Source organism: Seriola dumerili, unplaced genomic scaffold, assembly GCF_002260705.1.
Source record: "Seriola dumerili isolate Sdu_G_001 unplaced genomic scaffold, Sdu_1.0 BDQW01000002.1, whole genome shotgun sequence".
In the NCBI taxonomy this organism is placed as follows: domain Eukaryota; kingdom Metazoa; phylum Chordata; class Actinopteri; order Carangiformes; family Carangidae; genus Seriola; species Seriola dumerili.
In genome coordinates, this window is record NW_019174257.1 from 6,299,153 (window position 1) to 6,315,622 (window position 16,470).

General features: G+C 40.1%; 1 protein-coding gene across 1 annotated transcript; it reads right to left on the reverse strand.

Annotated features, from left to right (window-relative positions):
- Positions 1 to 4,655: 4,655 nt before the first annotated feature.
- On the reverse strand, positions 4,656 to 16,237 carry comp (cartilage oligomeric matrix protein). Its single transcript, XM_022741579.1, has 19 exons — positions 16,171 to 16,237; positions 13,117 to 13,190; positions 12,237 to 12,288; positions 11,627 to 11,775; positions 11,269 to 11,406; positions 10,441 to 10,518; positions 10,033 to 10,185; positions 9,656 to 9,760; positions 9,048 to 9,155; positions 8,755 to 8,914; positions 8,351 to 8,469; positions 7,523 to 7,575; positions 7,222 to 7,415; positions 6,925 to 7,103; positions 6,758 to 6,806; positions 6,251 to 6,447; positions 5,652 to 5,824; positions 5,254 to 5,393; positions 4,656 to 4,736 (listed from the first exon to the last, which is right to left on the reverse strand). The coding sequence occupies exons 1-19, from the start codon at positions 16,235 to 16,237 to the stop codon at positions 4,678 to 4,680; spliced, it is 2,247 nt and encodes a 748-aa protein (XP_022597300.1). The 3' UTR covers positions 4,656 to 4,677.
- Positions 16,238 to 16,470: the final 233 nt, after the last annotated feature.

Below are 16,470 nucleotides of genomic sequence, written 5' to 3' on the forward strand. Positions count from 1 at the left end.
CCTATGCAAATGAGACAAAAAATGACCCTCAAAGGAAAAAAAAAAAAATCCACCTGCTGATGTTTTATTGTTTAACACATTCCAGGAGTTAAGCTGGATTTATGCTTCGGAGATGGTGTGGTAATGGAGACCTCCTCAAGAATGTAACTACACACTGGAGCTACAGCTGGAAGTGTGATTGGTCAGCTTGGCCTGCTTGTATTCTCTGTGACATGTTGCTGATGCTGGTAGAAATCGCTGACAGTCACATTTTCAAGGGAGGGTCAGTTATCTCCTCTTCAATATCACTCCATAAATTTATATTGTGAGCTAGAGAAGCCACAACTTTCCCTTTTGCAGTATTGCACATCTAAATTATTACTTTTGTGCATAAGATATACAAACTTGTACAGACATTATAGAGACAAGGATTTCAAGGGCTCTGTTGACCGTCACAAAATAACAGAAAAAGTGGAAATGATGAATGATCATCTCTTTTCAGCTGCTGGACAAATGTGTGTTTCTGAGATTAAGCTCCTTTGTATCCCTATAGAACATGAAAGAAAAGATGTAGTCTTCTTTAGTTGGAGAGTACAGTGTATAATGAGTGCAGGACGTGGAGTTTTGCAGTGGTGCTATGACAATCAACGAGTGAAATCGTACGCTGAGCTATAAATGAATTTGCCAGAGAAGCATAAATCCAGCTTTACTTTGAAATGAAGTGTCTCTTTTTTTCTTTTTTTTTTTCTGTACATCACTCACCCTGCCTGTTCTGTCTCTAATCACTCGTGTGATAGTCTCTACATTTTTCACAATTCCCGTCCACCTTAATGCATACTTCCTCTCTGCCTCTTCTATGAATTTCTTCCTGTGTGACTGTTGAACTTTGGTGCGAAACTGCTGCTCCAGAAAGAAACCCTTTCTCTCTAATCCTAAAGGAACTGATGCCAAACTTGACCTACTCTTAATGTTTTAGATCAGTGGAACATTTTACTGTAGTGAAACATTTGTCACGGGCCAGGTACTCATTGAAGGAAGAAAAATAAACAAAAAAAAAAAAAAAGGCCCAGAAATGCACAACACTTTACCAGGAGCTGATATTGTGTATCTAAAGTTGGAATTTTTCCTCAGAGTCACTGAAACAAATGTATAGAGCTCATTCTTTACATGTTTCCAAAGGTTTTTATTCCTAAAAGAAAAAAAATACGTATTGTCTTTGAGCCGAACGTCACTGCTGCGTTTCCAATAACGCCAGTGTGTTGAGCTTTCCTGTCATTTCTTTTCTCTCATCCTGCTGAATAACAGTCATTCACACTGACCTTGTACATACACTATAGCTGAAACAAAATGCATGACTAAACTGACAGTCCAAACCTCTAAATGAGAAAAGGCCTTCTATAGCTCCGCAGGTTTGATTTGTGTAACATAAAGCTATCACCAAGTCTGAAGGGATGCATGTATGGGTCTCTCCTGAGCGACAGTTAACTCCTGTTAAGTGACTCTGTTACCTCCATCTCTGTATAATGCTACTTCACGAATGATAAAAGAATGTATTTTCTGTGGCAGTGTCCTAGTTTGAGCCTGTTGCCAAATGACCTGACGCTTGGAGTTTTTTGGTCCCGGTCTTCTTCTCTTCTCTGCTCTTCGGTTGTCTCTTTCCTCCTCCCGAAAAACCAGACTGTTGCTCGTTCCATTCTCTCTCTCTCTCTCTCTCTCTCTCTCTCTCTCTCTCTCTCCTTACTCTAGCATCTCACTGCGTTACGAGTCGGTGTAAACAGGCGATTCTCATACTGTCGATCCGGCCGCCTCCTCTCCGTCATCACAACCTTTTGGCTTTCTTGAGAGAATGAAAGGAGGTTCTGTCTCGCCAAGACTGCAGGTTGTGGGTGCTTCTGCATTACGCAGTCAGCTGCATGACATGACAGACACATTGAGCAGATTCTTATCCCATGTTATGTACAGGACTTAAATCTAGCTATGCTGAAGTGGAGTGTGTTTTAAGACATCAGATATGATTGTTTTATGTTGTCGTTGCCTATCATGTCAGGTTCTGGACTGGGTAAAGTGTAATTCTGTTTTTTATTTGATTTTTTTTATGTTTTTGTGCAGTGTTTAGTCCACTAGTTGCTTGGCACTTTATTTGTAACCTCCTGGCTTTTGAGCAGGGACTGTTCTGCCCGATGTGAATGCTGACTGTTTCACACCAGATGTATACTCCGGAGATATTTTCATGTCAAAGAAAAGATGACTTCTATATTTTCCTTTGTAAACTATATTTTGGCTTGTCTTGTTTTTTTTTTTTTGTTTGTTTGTTATTTGTTTTGTTTTTTTTTATCTGTGAAGATTTTAGGAGATGCAAAACTAGAAAGGGCTTACTCCAGTGCAGCTTGCGCTCTTGTGTTGGAAAAGAACGGCGCTCCGAATGTATTTCTCTGTTGGTCATTATCCCCCACATGAAAACCACACTGAGCGATTCACGCTTCACACAGTGACACGAGATCGGCCTCAGTGCAGCAGTTAGTTGCAGTTTGCGTCTTGACTTTGGCCACTCATACTGCTGCCAACAGAGAACTGCACTGAACGCTGCTGCAACACAGTCTCACTTCTTGAAATGATCCAAACTCTGAAATGCAGGTTACATGTTTTGGACATGAAGAAGGTGATTCCATCAAAATGAAAGCATGTGGCCCAGGTCTTCTCCGGGACACCACGCTCTACCAGAGGTTCCCAGCTGCCAAAAAACATCTGGTCGATAAAGCATGGTGTGCTGGAGAAGAGATGCCAGACATGAGACATGAAGACATAAAGTGGTGACATATGTGACAGGGGTGTTAATGTAGTTGCCATTTTCACTTGTCACACAAAGTGAACAATGACTGTGTAACACTGGTGAAGGTTAGAATTAAATTTAGGCAACTTAACGACTTTGAATAAAGTTAGGACAATGTAGAAAAAAAAAAAGAAGCAGTTAATAAGGTAAAAGAAATGTAACCACTGATCATCAGAGCTGAAGCTTGGTCGTGGTTACTTCTCACATGTAGAGCCTGAATTTGCGTTTTAAAATACTGGAAACATACTTCTCAGGCCGATGAACAAAAAACTGGAGGTCCATATTCCAAACATTAAACAGAAGGATGACCTCAAAGTATATTTTACTACGTCCCATGAACTGTTTGGTTCTGACTCATCTGCTTGTTTTAGTTTAAGACTCCCCTCGCTTGCATTACTTCTTAGCACAGCCCATGTTTATGCTGTGTTAAAAAAAAGCAGTGAAGCTAAATCTGGGTCCAAACTGAAAAAGCAGATGAGTGAAGCTCATACAGGCGTCCTGTGTTTCAAGGTTTATCCTCAGTCCCAGAGCAAAAGGAAAGAGCTGCTGCTCGGTCTTTACTGCTTGTTCCCAGAGTGTTTTAGGTCTGAAATGTCCCTTTAATAACACAGGGTTTTCTACATTGACTAAAAGGCTCTGGAAAAACAGTTTAAATTCCACATAAAGCTTATAGTGAGAATAGCATTATATCACTGTTGTCCTGTAAGTCGTAGTAAAAGATCTGTAGTTATTTATTTGTTGCCATGTGATTCTCCTTATGTGACCATTTGTTTATAAGATGAAAGAAAAATGTCAATTAAATTGAATGTGGAAGATTTTTCTCTGCACATAGTCTTGATTTGGAGAATAATGCTGGTTTAAAAAAAAAACAAACAAAAAAAAAAAACTGTCCGGTGTCATTTTACAACATCACAGCGTGTTGCTGTGGACATGCATGATGTTTCGATCCTGTTGTATATTGTCTTTGCTATCGTTTCTATTTTGTAATCTGTATTTCAAAATGCAAAATTTAAAAGATTATTTTGGATATGTGCATGCTTGTGAAATGTTCAGAATGTTGATTTCCACTAAAAGCTGTTGAGTTTGAAAAAAGTCATGTCTGTTACTTAAAGTCAAATGTTTGACCTTGTTTGTAGAGTTAATATATGAGAGGGATTATTAATATTGGATAACATATAGAACCTTTCATTTATAGAGCACGTTTCTAGATATTTAGAGACACGTTACATGACAAAAATATAATATTCCTGATCTTTTTTTTCAAGAAAATTTGCATCATCACCAACAATTATTTTTTCCCACTGATGCATTTGACATGTTTACAATTTAAAGTTACGTCTAAAATCAATTATTTCACAATTGCTTTTGTGCTAATACTCTCTGGTTATTGATCTGAGAGGCTATAATCTGTATATTTGAAAATGCACATAATAAATTGTCACATCACAGTTAGAAGTTAGAGTTTAAATTCATCCAGATACTGCTCATAATTTACCAAAATCCACATTTATTCAATATTGACAGTTTAATCTTTGCAATAGTTCTTCCTTCAGAAAGTATACATTGAAAGTTATAAAAAATATAGATGATGATATTTCGTTTCAATATTATTTCAGACAAATTTCTTCAAAAAACTGTTTATCTGTTATTTTTTAATCGCTGGTTTCCTCTGAGGAATTTTTTTTACAGCCGTGAAGTTTCCGCTTCTCTGTCAGGAGTTTGGAGCACAGTCGATCTGTTGCCGTCTTCATTTCAGAGACGTCTCTTGGGCTTTTCATTCAACTTTTGCGTGACAATGATTTTCTTTCTGAGACACCGTTGTGCGTTGGAAAGTGTTCCCAGAATTCCCTGGGCTCGTCCCCGTTTCATCAGGCCACCAGCTGGACCTGCTGGGCTCTGTAGGTGTCAAAGTCCTCAGGAAGAGTGTCTGAAACAAGACACAGCGTGAGGTGGAATCAGTTTAGTTCACAGTTTGAGCAGCCAAAGGAAAAATACTCCACAAGGAGAAGGAAATTTTTTTTCTGTTCTTACACAATTGCTGCATTTACACAGCCCCTATTTTCCATTTGTGTTTGTATAGTAAGTATATAGTTGTACAGTAAGTATAAAACAAGTTTGCACACCCAAATTTATCAGAATGCTCTTTCAATTTCTTCTAAAACATGGAGAGTAAAATGTTCAGACGTGTTCTTTGGCCTTCTTCAATCATTTTACTTCATATCAAGCCATTTCCAACTATGTAGCTTTTTAACAACTGAGGTAAGTAGTAGTAAGCAGTAATAACCTTTGTTAAACAGTTTAAAAACATTAATGCTCAGTTTAAAATCTCATTTTCTTTAGAACTTAAATACAAAACCAACGACAAGTAGCTGTAAAATGTCGCTGTAAAAGAGCAGTTTGTGGCCACAATCGTGTCTCTTAAACCTCTGTCACACGTCACTCACCGTTGCAGCGATAACGCAGGTTCGCCCAGATGATGTTCTCTTGGGAGAAGCAGAAGACTCCTAGTCGGCCTCCTCTCATCGTGGCGTCGATGATTACACCTGTGTCCGCCACCATCTGAGGACCCTCGTAGAAACGAACTCTGCACTCCAACAAACAGAAGGTAACAACACAGCGAACCATGGAGTCATGATTTGTACATATGTTATTCAGTCTGTAAACAAGACCATTTAGAATATGCTTGAATATGTTTTTTCTGTCTCTCTCTCTTTTGGTAGCAGCTGGCAGTTTCTCCCACCTGCTAGTCTTTGTGCTAAGCTAAAGGCTAACCATGTCAAGGATCAAACTTACCGCACAGAGATTAAACTGATTTAAAAACAATCTCATCTAACTGATGTACCTGATGTAGCCGTCAGCGGGCCGGTGTTGGAGGAACCAGCGGTACGAAGTCTTGTCCTTCCAGCCGACATTGCGAGCATCTTTCCACAGGAGTTTCACCTGGTCACCGGTGTCGCCGGTGTGCCACAGCGCGTTCCTCAGGTTCTCGCCTGGACCTGTGTTTGACTTCACGGCCTTTTGGAAACCACAAATGACAAAGTCTGAGTCTCTCGACCAACTGATGTCTTTGGCCCTTTGATTGCAGCAGATCATTAAGCTTGTCATGGCAGCTCTTGGATGATTATGCATATCTTTAGGAAGAATGGAGTATTGCCAACATAAAGACACAAGCAAGAAGTAAATATACACAAGGCCACTGGCTAATAGCTGGCCACTGAGGTTTACCCCAAACAAACAGGTTATGTCTTCCTCCTCCGTTCCTGAGATATGCTGGTATTTCGACACCAAGGTTTTATTAGCTGTAAATTTAATGGCTTTATAAATCAGTTTAATAGTGCTTTAGAAATCAGTCACAAGCATAAGAAAGCCATTTAAAAATCTAAAATGTGAATGCGTCTTTACAATATCATTTCTTTTCTTATTGGCGGAGCAGCACACTACCTTCAGTTGGATGCCAGGTTCTGCCACAGCTCTGAATGGGTTTGCCTGCCAGTAGATCTGCTCCACCTGCTTCCACATCACCACGTAGAAACTGGAGCTGTCCTGGTAGCCGAAGATAAATCCTGCGTAGTCGTCGTCCGTTACCGTATTTACATGAAAGGTCCCTTCAAAATCCACGCCGCTGAAAGCAGTGTAACCTGTGGGGGAAAATGTTGCACACATGTATGACTAGATATGGTAATGGACCAGCTACAGTTTTAAAGCACAAAGTACAATTTATGGATACTTTGATCTCTATAGAAATTTGCCGCGCTGCTATTTTGTGTTTTGGTCTGATGTTTAGGGGCGGCAAAAGATGAAGTTAAGCTGGTGGTGGTAGCTTCATATTCACCGAGCACTCATGAGAGAGGTGTCAGTCTTCTCATCTAATTCTTTGCAAGAAACCTAATGAGCTACTTTCCCAAAATGTCAAAGTATTCCTTTAAACAGCTGATATGATGCACTTACCAACAGCCAACCCAGGATCACTGTTCATCGTCTGGACAATCTCTCTTCCCTGCAAGATAAAAAAAAAAAACCCATGGATATAAGACAGATTTAATCAGATTAGAAGAAGTGTTTTGGGACACAAAAAATACAACAACAACAACAAAAGGAAAAAACAATGATTTAACCTGGTTCAGCACCACCCAGTTGGGGTCAATCTGTGCATCTCCCTCCGGATCTAAAACGACAGTCTGGTACTCCCTGAAGTCAGTGAGGGTGACTTCAGCATTTTCTGGACAAACATCGATGGTGTCGATGATAGTGTCGTTGTCAAAATCCGTCTCACAGACATTACCTACACCATTGCCTGAGGAGATAAATTAAAGAGCAGTCGTTGACCGACTTGAGAGGAAAACTTTTTTTTTATTTGTTGTTTAAGAAAATGACAGGAATTTCTCCTTTGATATGTCAGGAGTGCTGCCCACCGTCAGAGTCCTCCTGCAGAGGGTTGGGGATCAGACGGCAGTTATCGGGACCGGGCGGCAGCAGGTCTGGGATGCCATCATTGTCATCATCATCATCACACTCGTCACCCTGGCCGTCTTTGTCGGTGTCGAGCTGAGAGCTGTTGATGACAGCTGGGCAGTTGTCCCGAGAGTCTTGGTGACCATCACCGTCACTGGATAGACGAGAGTTTGATTTTATTGTCATGTGCAAGTTTTTGATTTCCAGTACGACACAGAGAAATATTGTATTTGTGATGTGACTGATTAGGTCACACGATACCTGTCCTTGTTGGTGTCGCAGGGGTCTCCGATCAAGTCGTTATCAGCATCCATCTGAGAGAGTTAATGTGAGTTATTGTTGAGATGAAACTGAACAAGGTCTGTGTTACCTTTGACAAAACAGGCAGCAAGGCAATGAACCCAGGATATCTGTTGACATCTTTAATTACATGACAGTTTTTATAAACGTCATTAGCAGGAGGGCAGCCAAAACAAGAACTTTAAGTTGTTCTTTAAGCCTTTTGTTCAGATCAGTCATCGGTCATTGTGCTTAGTGGTGAAAACTATTCATATATTTATATTTTTTGCTCTTGAAGAACCTGAAAAACTACTCTCTCTTGAATCAGCTTATTACTGATGGATTATAAAGTTTTGGTTATTGTACATGAGAGATGTGTTTTTGATGCGGCTCAGTTGGAAGAGGTGATGTCAGTTTTTTACAAAATATGAATCAAAATCTGATGACAGTTGTTTACTCATGGAAAAAGACCACTGTCATTCAAATCGGACCAAACTAAACCCAACAGTCCGACTCTTTTTTTTAACTTTAACTTTGATTGTCATGAATATTTGATGTGTGAGTTGCAACCACATCCATTTACAGCATTCCTCTTTACTTTGCATAATGTTTTTATACTTCCTTACTCTTACTCTTACTTACTCTTCTGTCTGAGGAGTTGAACCTGTTCATACTTCGGCTCGACAGACTGACCAGTAAAATGATCATACTCTTTGAGTTAAAATGACTCTTATAACACGTTGAGTTTCAGTATGTAAACAGCATGGGAGCAGTATGTAACCAGAAGAGCATGAAAGACAGTTTTCTGACCTGGTCGGGGTTGGGAACATAAGGACAGCTGTCGCAGGCGTCTCCCACTTTGTCTCCGTCTCGATCTTTCTGGTCGGTGTTGGGAACCCTTTTGCAGTTATCCAGGTGATTGGGGATTCCTGAGATTCAAGTGTTCATCGGTGAATGTGAAAAGTCAACCCCTGATTTTTCTTACACTGAAGTCGTATAGCTGCATGTATTCATCAACGATACAATCAAACCTCAAGTTACAGGCCTCATTCATATCAATGTTTGCAAATATTGCTATGACATATCAAAACCTACATACTCACATTCCGTTTTAGTCCATTAAGAAATGGATTGTCTGTCCTGTAATATGTACGTGCATATATATACATATATATATATATATATATATATAATGACCCATATGGCATACTAACCATCCCCGTCAATATCTTCATCACACTCATCACCAAATTCATCCACATCTGTGTCTTTCTGGTCGTTGTTTTTCACAGCACGACAGTTGTCGCAGGCGTCACCAAAGTCGTCTTCATCAATGTTCCTCTGATCCACGTTGGGCACCAGCACGCAGTTGTCCTGAAAAGACGCTGTTTTAGTTTCAGGAAGTGAAGTGACTTGAAAACATATACAGTGAGTACACAAGCCATTCTTTAATTTGTATCTCTTTTGAATGATTTTCATTTTTCATCACTGTCTTTTATGTATGAACCTGCATGTTGGGGATCCCGTCTCCATCTGCATCCTCATCACAGGCGTCTCCTATTCCGTCTTTGTCTGCATCTTCTTGACCAGAGTTGGGAACAGTAAGGCAATTATCCTGAAAAGAAATTTGCTCACTATTAATTAAAGTTGACTACAAGAAAGGAAAAAAAATCAGATACAATTAAGTTAAGAAAGGGAGATGGCAGGCAAAAAAGGACAACAAAAACCCATTTATTGCACCAGTATAGTGTATGATACACAGTGTTTTGGATCAGTTTCTCCTTCCATGAAGAGCGTGTTTCAGTTCAAGAGCTGAAACTAAGATATGTTAGTTTAAGTTTAGAATTTTACTGTCCCATGATGGTCTAATTGTTGTTTCTAATGCAATTCAAGCCCCAAACATTGGCCTTAAACAAAGACTTTTCAGTTTCTGACAAAGTGTCAACAAAAGTTGACTTTATATACTCTACAATTTCTCACTAGGTACCACAGCATACAGCTTACTGTATATATTACGACAGCTACGTGGGACCTGAACAGTTGTTATTCTTTGCAGATGACTACATTGTGATCATTTACACTGTTTTTTGTATCGTGAAAATAAATTAGGCTCACCTTGTTACAGTTCCTCTCAGGACAGTCCAGCTTCTCATCGGGGAAACCATCGATGTCAATGTCAGGACTGCAGAGGTAGCCGTTGCCAGCCCATCCAACTCCACACTGTGCAGATGGAAAGTGTTTTATGAACTGTACCGACTGTTTTCATTGGCTCTGTTGTGCACTGCACTAAGTCCTCTAACAGGCCTGCGATTGCACAATATTTGGCACAAATTGCTCAAAGTTTTATATTTCAAAGAGTTGGGTCAAAAATGTTTAAACAGCTTCATGGTATGTTTTGCAGCTCTGTACAAACTCAGCTACTACTACTGTATATTTAATGCTTGCCAACCTTTTCCCTGAGGAAAAGAAGTCTAATTGTTTAATTTGTTCACCTGACACTCGATTGCCCCCTCTCGATGTACGATGCACTCTGCGCTGGCGTGGCAGGGGTTGGGCTGTCCATTCCCGCAGGCTCTCTCAGGCTTGCAGCCACGTCTCTGATCGCCAATGTAGCCCGGTTTACAGGGACCACACCTGAACGAGCCCTGATGATACACAGAGGCACTGACTCCATCAGCATCAGAGCTCAAAGTTCACACCTACACCTATAGGCAAAATAACCACCAGCCCTCTGGCTGGACTTGTGATTGAACTGACACTGTCCAATCAGCATCAGGTTGTGAAGACATGGTCAACATTTCTAATATTGTAAGTCCTCTTTTCTTATATACGAGTTATAGAGCACTGTATTAGCAGCAGATTCCCCTCAAGCATGACATGTTCCTAGTGTTTATACTCACAGGTGTGTTCATACAGACTGAGTTCTCCACACAGCCTCCACTGTTGGAGGCCTCACACTCATTGATGTCCTTGCACACCTTGATAGGAAAAGCAGACAGAAAGAACATCCAGTAACTTTAATGGGCTTCCATGTCAAGATCGAAATAAGAGGCAAAATGAAGTGCAGTGAAGTGAAAGCAGTCTTGTGTTTCAGATTGAAGTGGTGCTGAAACGGTCCAGTGCGCTCTGTTTGACATTCTGTGTGGAGAGGGAGGAGGTGTTGCTGATGGATGTAGAAAGGAGCTGGTGAAAGGGACAATACGAACATGTTGAGGTAGAGAGGGGAAAATGGCTACTCCTGTATGTTTTCCTCCAGAATTACCACAGTCTCATAATAGGGGAGAAGGTGTTTTAAGTTTTCAAGTTGTTTTTTTAAATTTAGCATCTTTGTTTTTGACAATTTTCTTTTTAAATATCTAATTAAATAGGTTGTGCAGCAGTTATTTTGGGTGAATGATACTACTGCCCATACAGTAAGTCTTCATTTTTTTAATAAAATATTGATGACACATTTTTTTTAATACCTAAATATTTAAAACTACCACCACTTCAACTGAAATAACCACATTGATTTAGTTTATCTATAAAATATCTTATTATTATAATAATCATCAAGATTCACTTACTAGCATCAGCAGGGTGTGTGATATGGTCAAGAAAGAATCTCCATGCTCAGTAATTTATGAGCCTGTGTCACTTTGTTTTCTTCTTTTGTTCTGACAGTGGATCTAGTGGTTTAGAGGAGCTGAACAGTGTGTTTGTATGTGTGTGTGTTCACCGTTGCTGACCTGTTTGTTGGCGGTGGCGTAGGCAAGGCCGACGCCCTGGACCTGGGGCCCAGTGTATCCAGCAGGACAGGAACCACAGCGGAAGCCGGGGGAGGTGTTGATGCAGCGCACACCCATGTGACAAGGCATCACTGTACACTGCCAACAACAGAGATACAGAAACACACACATGAGGATGTTATTCATGATCAATTCCTTGCTCTGCTACACCACTTAACCTGATGATGATCAATTGTTTTGAAGTGCATCAATCACAAAACAAATATTATTTTGTTTTAACAAGCCCTGCACAGTAACTCAGATGTTTTCAGTGGCTAATGTATTATGTCGTGACATATTGTATCATATCTCTGTGTACCTCGTCCACGTCAGTGCAGTGGGTACCGTTACCCTGCATACCATCAGGACAGGGTCCACACTTTACACCCTGAGGTGTCTCCATACACTTCACCCCTGGGTGGCATGGGTTGGGCACACAGGAAGAACGAGGCTGCATTCCCCCCATCCCTGAGGAGAGAGAAGATCAAGTATCTTGTGTTTCAGTGCAGTGAAGTGTCGTTTCATACAATGCTCATCTAACTTTGTTCTGATGATTTGTGTCTAATTCGCTTTGACAGATTCTGTGGTGTATCAGCTTTATATGATGATATAGAACTTCCATCAACACACAAAAATATTAATGCATTCTGTCCTGATAATAGTCATGTATACATCTTGCTATGCACATGTTTAAAATCTGGGGAAAAAACTATGGATAAAGTGTGTTATCAATTCCAGGTCTTCAAACTTATTGAAAATGGATGTGGAAATTGTCTTTCGTTATCAGCCGACTCAGGACAGCAGCCAGAGTTTTCAAATTCATTTTCAAAATGTAAGTTGGGGAGTAATTTCAACATGGAAGTTATGTACTTTCAAACATGAACTGGAGTGTATTAAGTACTATAAGGGTTTCTCGCAGGTCAACTCACCACAGGCTTCACACTCCATCACTGTGTTCTTCAGGAATACTATCTCTTTTATCTGAAAAATACAGTGGATCAATATATTATCATTTACTGGCACAGACATACAGTTTGTATGATTCCTCAACACAAAAAGTAACAAACTGAATCTGATTATCTGCCCATACAAGTTTAGTAAGGTTTTGTCACCTTTGCATAAACAGCTGTTTACTTATCGGTCTAGAAGAAATGTTGTGAGTTCAGCAGCAAACTCAAGCAACAGCCATGAGCTGTCTCTTTATATCGCCTCTACTTCTATCATGTATTTCCTTCCTATGGAAGTTAGCATGCTAACCAGCTAGCCCTGGTCCAGCTGGTCTGTCTCGTTACTGTCCAATACCAAATCACTGTAGCGTCCCGGCAAGCAGAAGTAGGGCTGCAATGGCAGAAGCTTTTGGAAAGACTCCTAAAAAGAACAGCTGTTACTGCTAATGGCGGCTATGTAGCATTAGCAAAACTTACAAATAGCTCCTTTAATCACAATAGTTATCAATTAAAATGCAACATTTTTGAGGCCTAAATAATTATGATGAATCAATGAATTTTAGTTTTTAGAGCTTTTAAGTAGAAGAAGAAACAAGAGTAGAGTATTTGAGTTTTATGTCTTCATATCTAAAATGCATCTGAAATGCATCATTTATTTCTTGGGAAACTGATAAGTGATGGGTTTAACATTTAGCTAAGTCTAATTTTTATCTGCAGAAATAATTATGAAGTATGACCTCGCACCATCTCATAAGCAGCCCTGTGTGTGTGCACAGACTCATGAGTTGTGCACAGCTGAGTATGATGAAGATGACGAGCTCGCAAACTGTGCACCAGCTGTGTAAGTGAAGATGGTTTTTACCTGTTGTTTCAGAAGCTCTTTGATCTCAGCCAGCGCAAGGTTAGTCATTTTAATCTGGCTGATAATTTCGCCATCTGGATTTGGAAAAAAATTAGAAGAGATACATTACATAACTATTTATATTATCAGCTGATTTACCCTCTTAAGTGAACCAATCTACTCATGTGCAGAGTTTAACTATAAAAAATGACATGAAAAGTTGTGAATATCCAGCATCATTACAAACAGCTCAAAAACAAAACAGCTTGAGACAGGAGGAGTAAAGATGATAGGGCAGATTCTGTCCAGACTGTATTTATTTGGACAGTTACACATTTTTGTGGTTCGGGCTCTGTGCTTCGGCACATTTAATTGAAAAAAAATAATGGAATCTACATTAAAGTGCAATGTCTCAGCTTAAATGTGAGTAGCGTTACATCGATATAGAACTAATGGTGTGTGAGATATAACCCTTTTAATACATAGTGCCCAAACTGCAAGGGTTTAAAAGTAACTGGTACTAAATGTTTCTTGGGCAGCTGAGTCGTTTCAATGTTAGTTCATGCATAAAAGAGCTCTCGCATGGCTCAGAGTTGACTGAGAGTTGTCTTTTAGATGGGAAGCCTGAAACACAGGAAGGCCAGGCTGAACAAAGAGCAAAGAAAAATGTAACAGCTCATGACCCAAAGCCACAACCTCACCTGTCAAACATGGTGGTGCTTCTGTTATGGCTTTTATGTATGCATACCAATGGAACTGACACACTGGCATTTGTTGAGGATTTCACTGCTGACAAAATCAACAGGATGAATGCAGAGGTGTACATGAGCACTCTGTGTGTTCACATTCAGTAAAATGAATCGAAACTCACTGGATGATTTCACCATTTAGCGGGACAACTGTCCTAAATGTATGGTCAAAGCAAGCAAAGGGTGAGGAGGTAGAATATCCTCGAGTCCTCCGAGTCAATCACTTGATCTCAGTCTGATTGAGCTGCATTTCACTTGCTGAAGACCAGACTAGAGGTAAAGACCCCACAGCTGAAGGCTGCTGCACTGAAGACCTGGGAGAGAATCACCAGGGATGATACAGAGCTTCTGCTGATGTCTATGGGTGCAAGAATTCAGGTAGTCATTCCCTTAAAAGCATTTTCCAAGACAATATTAAATCTGCTCACATTAAATCTGAAACTTGGTACTTTAATGTTGTATCCATTATACTTATTCAAATTAAATGTGCTGAAGCTCAGAGCCTGAAAAGCAAAAAATATGTGGACTGCATGTACAGTACACAGAAGCACTCCATCGAACGCCAAAACAAACAGTTGTAAAACCTTGTTCCAGGTGGATGCCTCTTTAGAGGTCTTTGCACCTCATCAGTTTTTCTGTGGATACTGGGACTGGAAGCTCACTGGGGGCAGCGGTTACAACACACATGTCCTCCTGTACAACATGATGCGCTGCCTCTTATCTAATAGTCTAACACCTGACATTCCTCAGCCACCACAGACCTCACTTGTATCCACTGCCCACGCATTCACTGGAGTCTGAGATGTTTTGATTGGAGCTGGAAAACTGATTTTCCAGATATGGAATGATACAAAATTTTATGTAAGTTGCAAAAAGTTATGTAAGTTTTTCATGTTGCATGCTTACAGGAACTAAACTCTGTGGACATCCTAGTGTTTTTACAGCGTGTCACTGTAAGAGTCCCAGGTTTGAATATGATCTGGATTTTCAGTGCAGATAATGAAATGTAAACCATCTGTCACCATAACCATCCTACAAAGCAGAGAGGCTGAAAAGTTGCTTATTCAAATCAATAAACTCTGGAGTTTCAGCCTGTACTTTGTCTGGTATAACCACTAGCTTATGGTGGTAACTAACTGACATTACTACATCTGTTTTCTGATTTTATGAGTCTTCTCCTATTGTTCTACTGTTACACTGTGTTTTAACATGTCAAAGAAACATTTCAACAGTTTTATCACAAAAGTAAAAAAAAGCAGTTCAATAGAAAATTACAAAATGAAGGGAAACTTTGTGTGACTGAGCAGTGAGAGTGAAACAAAATCGTGGAGTCACGAGCCAGTTCAGGGGAAAATTCTCTGCTCTCGTTGTCACATTTATTTCACATTATTGATATGTTGTTATTATAAAGAATATTGATTATACCAACTCTAAAATTTCTCTTTAAGTCCACAAAAATGTGAAAAAAAACAAAAAAAAGCAGAGGTTCTCAGTTTACAGACCCTGGGGCTGTCAGATTCATAAACCTCCAGCCAGGCTGGGATACTGTTTGTGTTCAGGTGTAGTCAGATCCTGATGGACCGTACTGCTTGTACTAATTGACCCAAAGACCCCAACATCCCCCCTTCAGTCACTTCAGACATCACCTCTTCCCCCCAGAGGAGCCGTATAAGGGCAGAAATCTCCCCAGTGTGAAGCGCAGGAAATGTGTTCTTCTCATTAGCAGCAACTCTGTTTACTGAAAGAATTCCACAGCACAGAGAAAAGATACTGGAAATAAATCTCTCCCACCACTAATAGAAAGGTTGGAGGATTTTTTTTTTTTTTCCTTCAACAGAAAGCTCACAGTGATTGTTTTTCCTCATTGTGTGTAAATAAATTTATGTCCTCAAAGCTTTGCAGGGAATACTCAAACTCCAGAGTCCTCTGAGTTATTTTACCTTGACAAGTCAATTTTGTGTTTCCTCGAGAAGTCAGATTCTTGGTTATGTAATTAAAAAAATAAAATAAAATAGTAAGCAAATACTTTTTTTGTAAATGAAATTGTGGCTTAATTTTGATTAATTTATAGGATGTTCTCAGACATTTTTGCGATGCCATTTTCCCAGTGAGATAAGTCAGTTTTCATTTTATTGTTTCCCAGCCCAAAGCTTGTTTCAAGTCATGTTGTCATGCTGTGCTACTGCTTTTTGCAGTCATTACCTGTCTTATATAGTCATGTGTATTTTAGTGATTTCTATGCTGTGTGGTGAAATGAGGACAATAAAGTTTCTATCTAGCAAACCTATTTAAAATGACTATAAAATCTAAAAAGAGTTTGGCTCACCTCTCTGTCCTTCTGCAACGTGTCGTCCCATGCACAGCGCGCAGGTCAGCACCAGGGACCACAGCATGGTTTAATCTCTGCCGCTCTTCAGGTACAGCAGATTTGTGTCTTCACTCTCCCCTTCCTTGAGCTCAGTATCAGTGGACCCCGTGCAAACCTGGTTCCCGCATAGTTTTAGTCTTTCCTCCCCTGCTTTGGCTTTATACCAACCCCCCCCCCCCGCCTAACAAATCCGCCCCACTCACACCCCCACTCCCTGGCTTACATCCCCAATCCCAGTCCTACAAATCACTTCTTTGG

Excerpts from the sequence above, each read along its gene's own strand:
- comp (XM_022741579.1), bottom strand. The coding sequence starts at position 16,237 with ATGCTGTGGTCCCTGGTGCTGACCTGCGCGCTGTGCATGGGACGACAC. Across the intron at positions 12,289-13,116 it reads AAGAGCTTCTGAAACAACAG|ATAAAAGAGATAGTATTCCT; the intron begins GTAAAAACCATC and ends TGTATTTTTCAG. Across the intron at positions 10,519-11,268 it reads ACGCCACCGCCAACAAACAG|GTGTGCAAGGACATCAATGA; the intron begins GTCAGCAACGGT and ends TTTCCTATCAAG.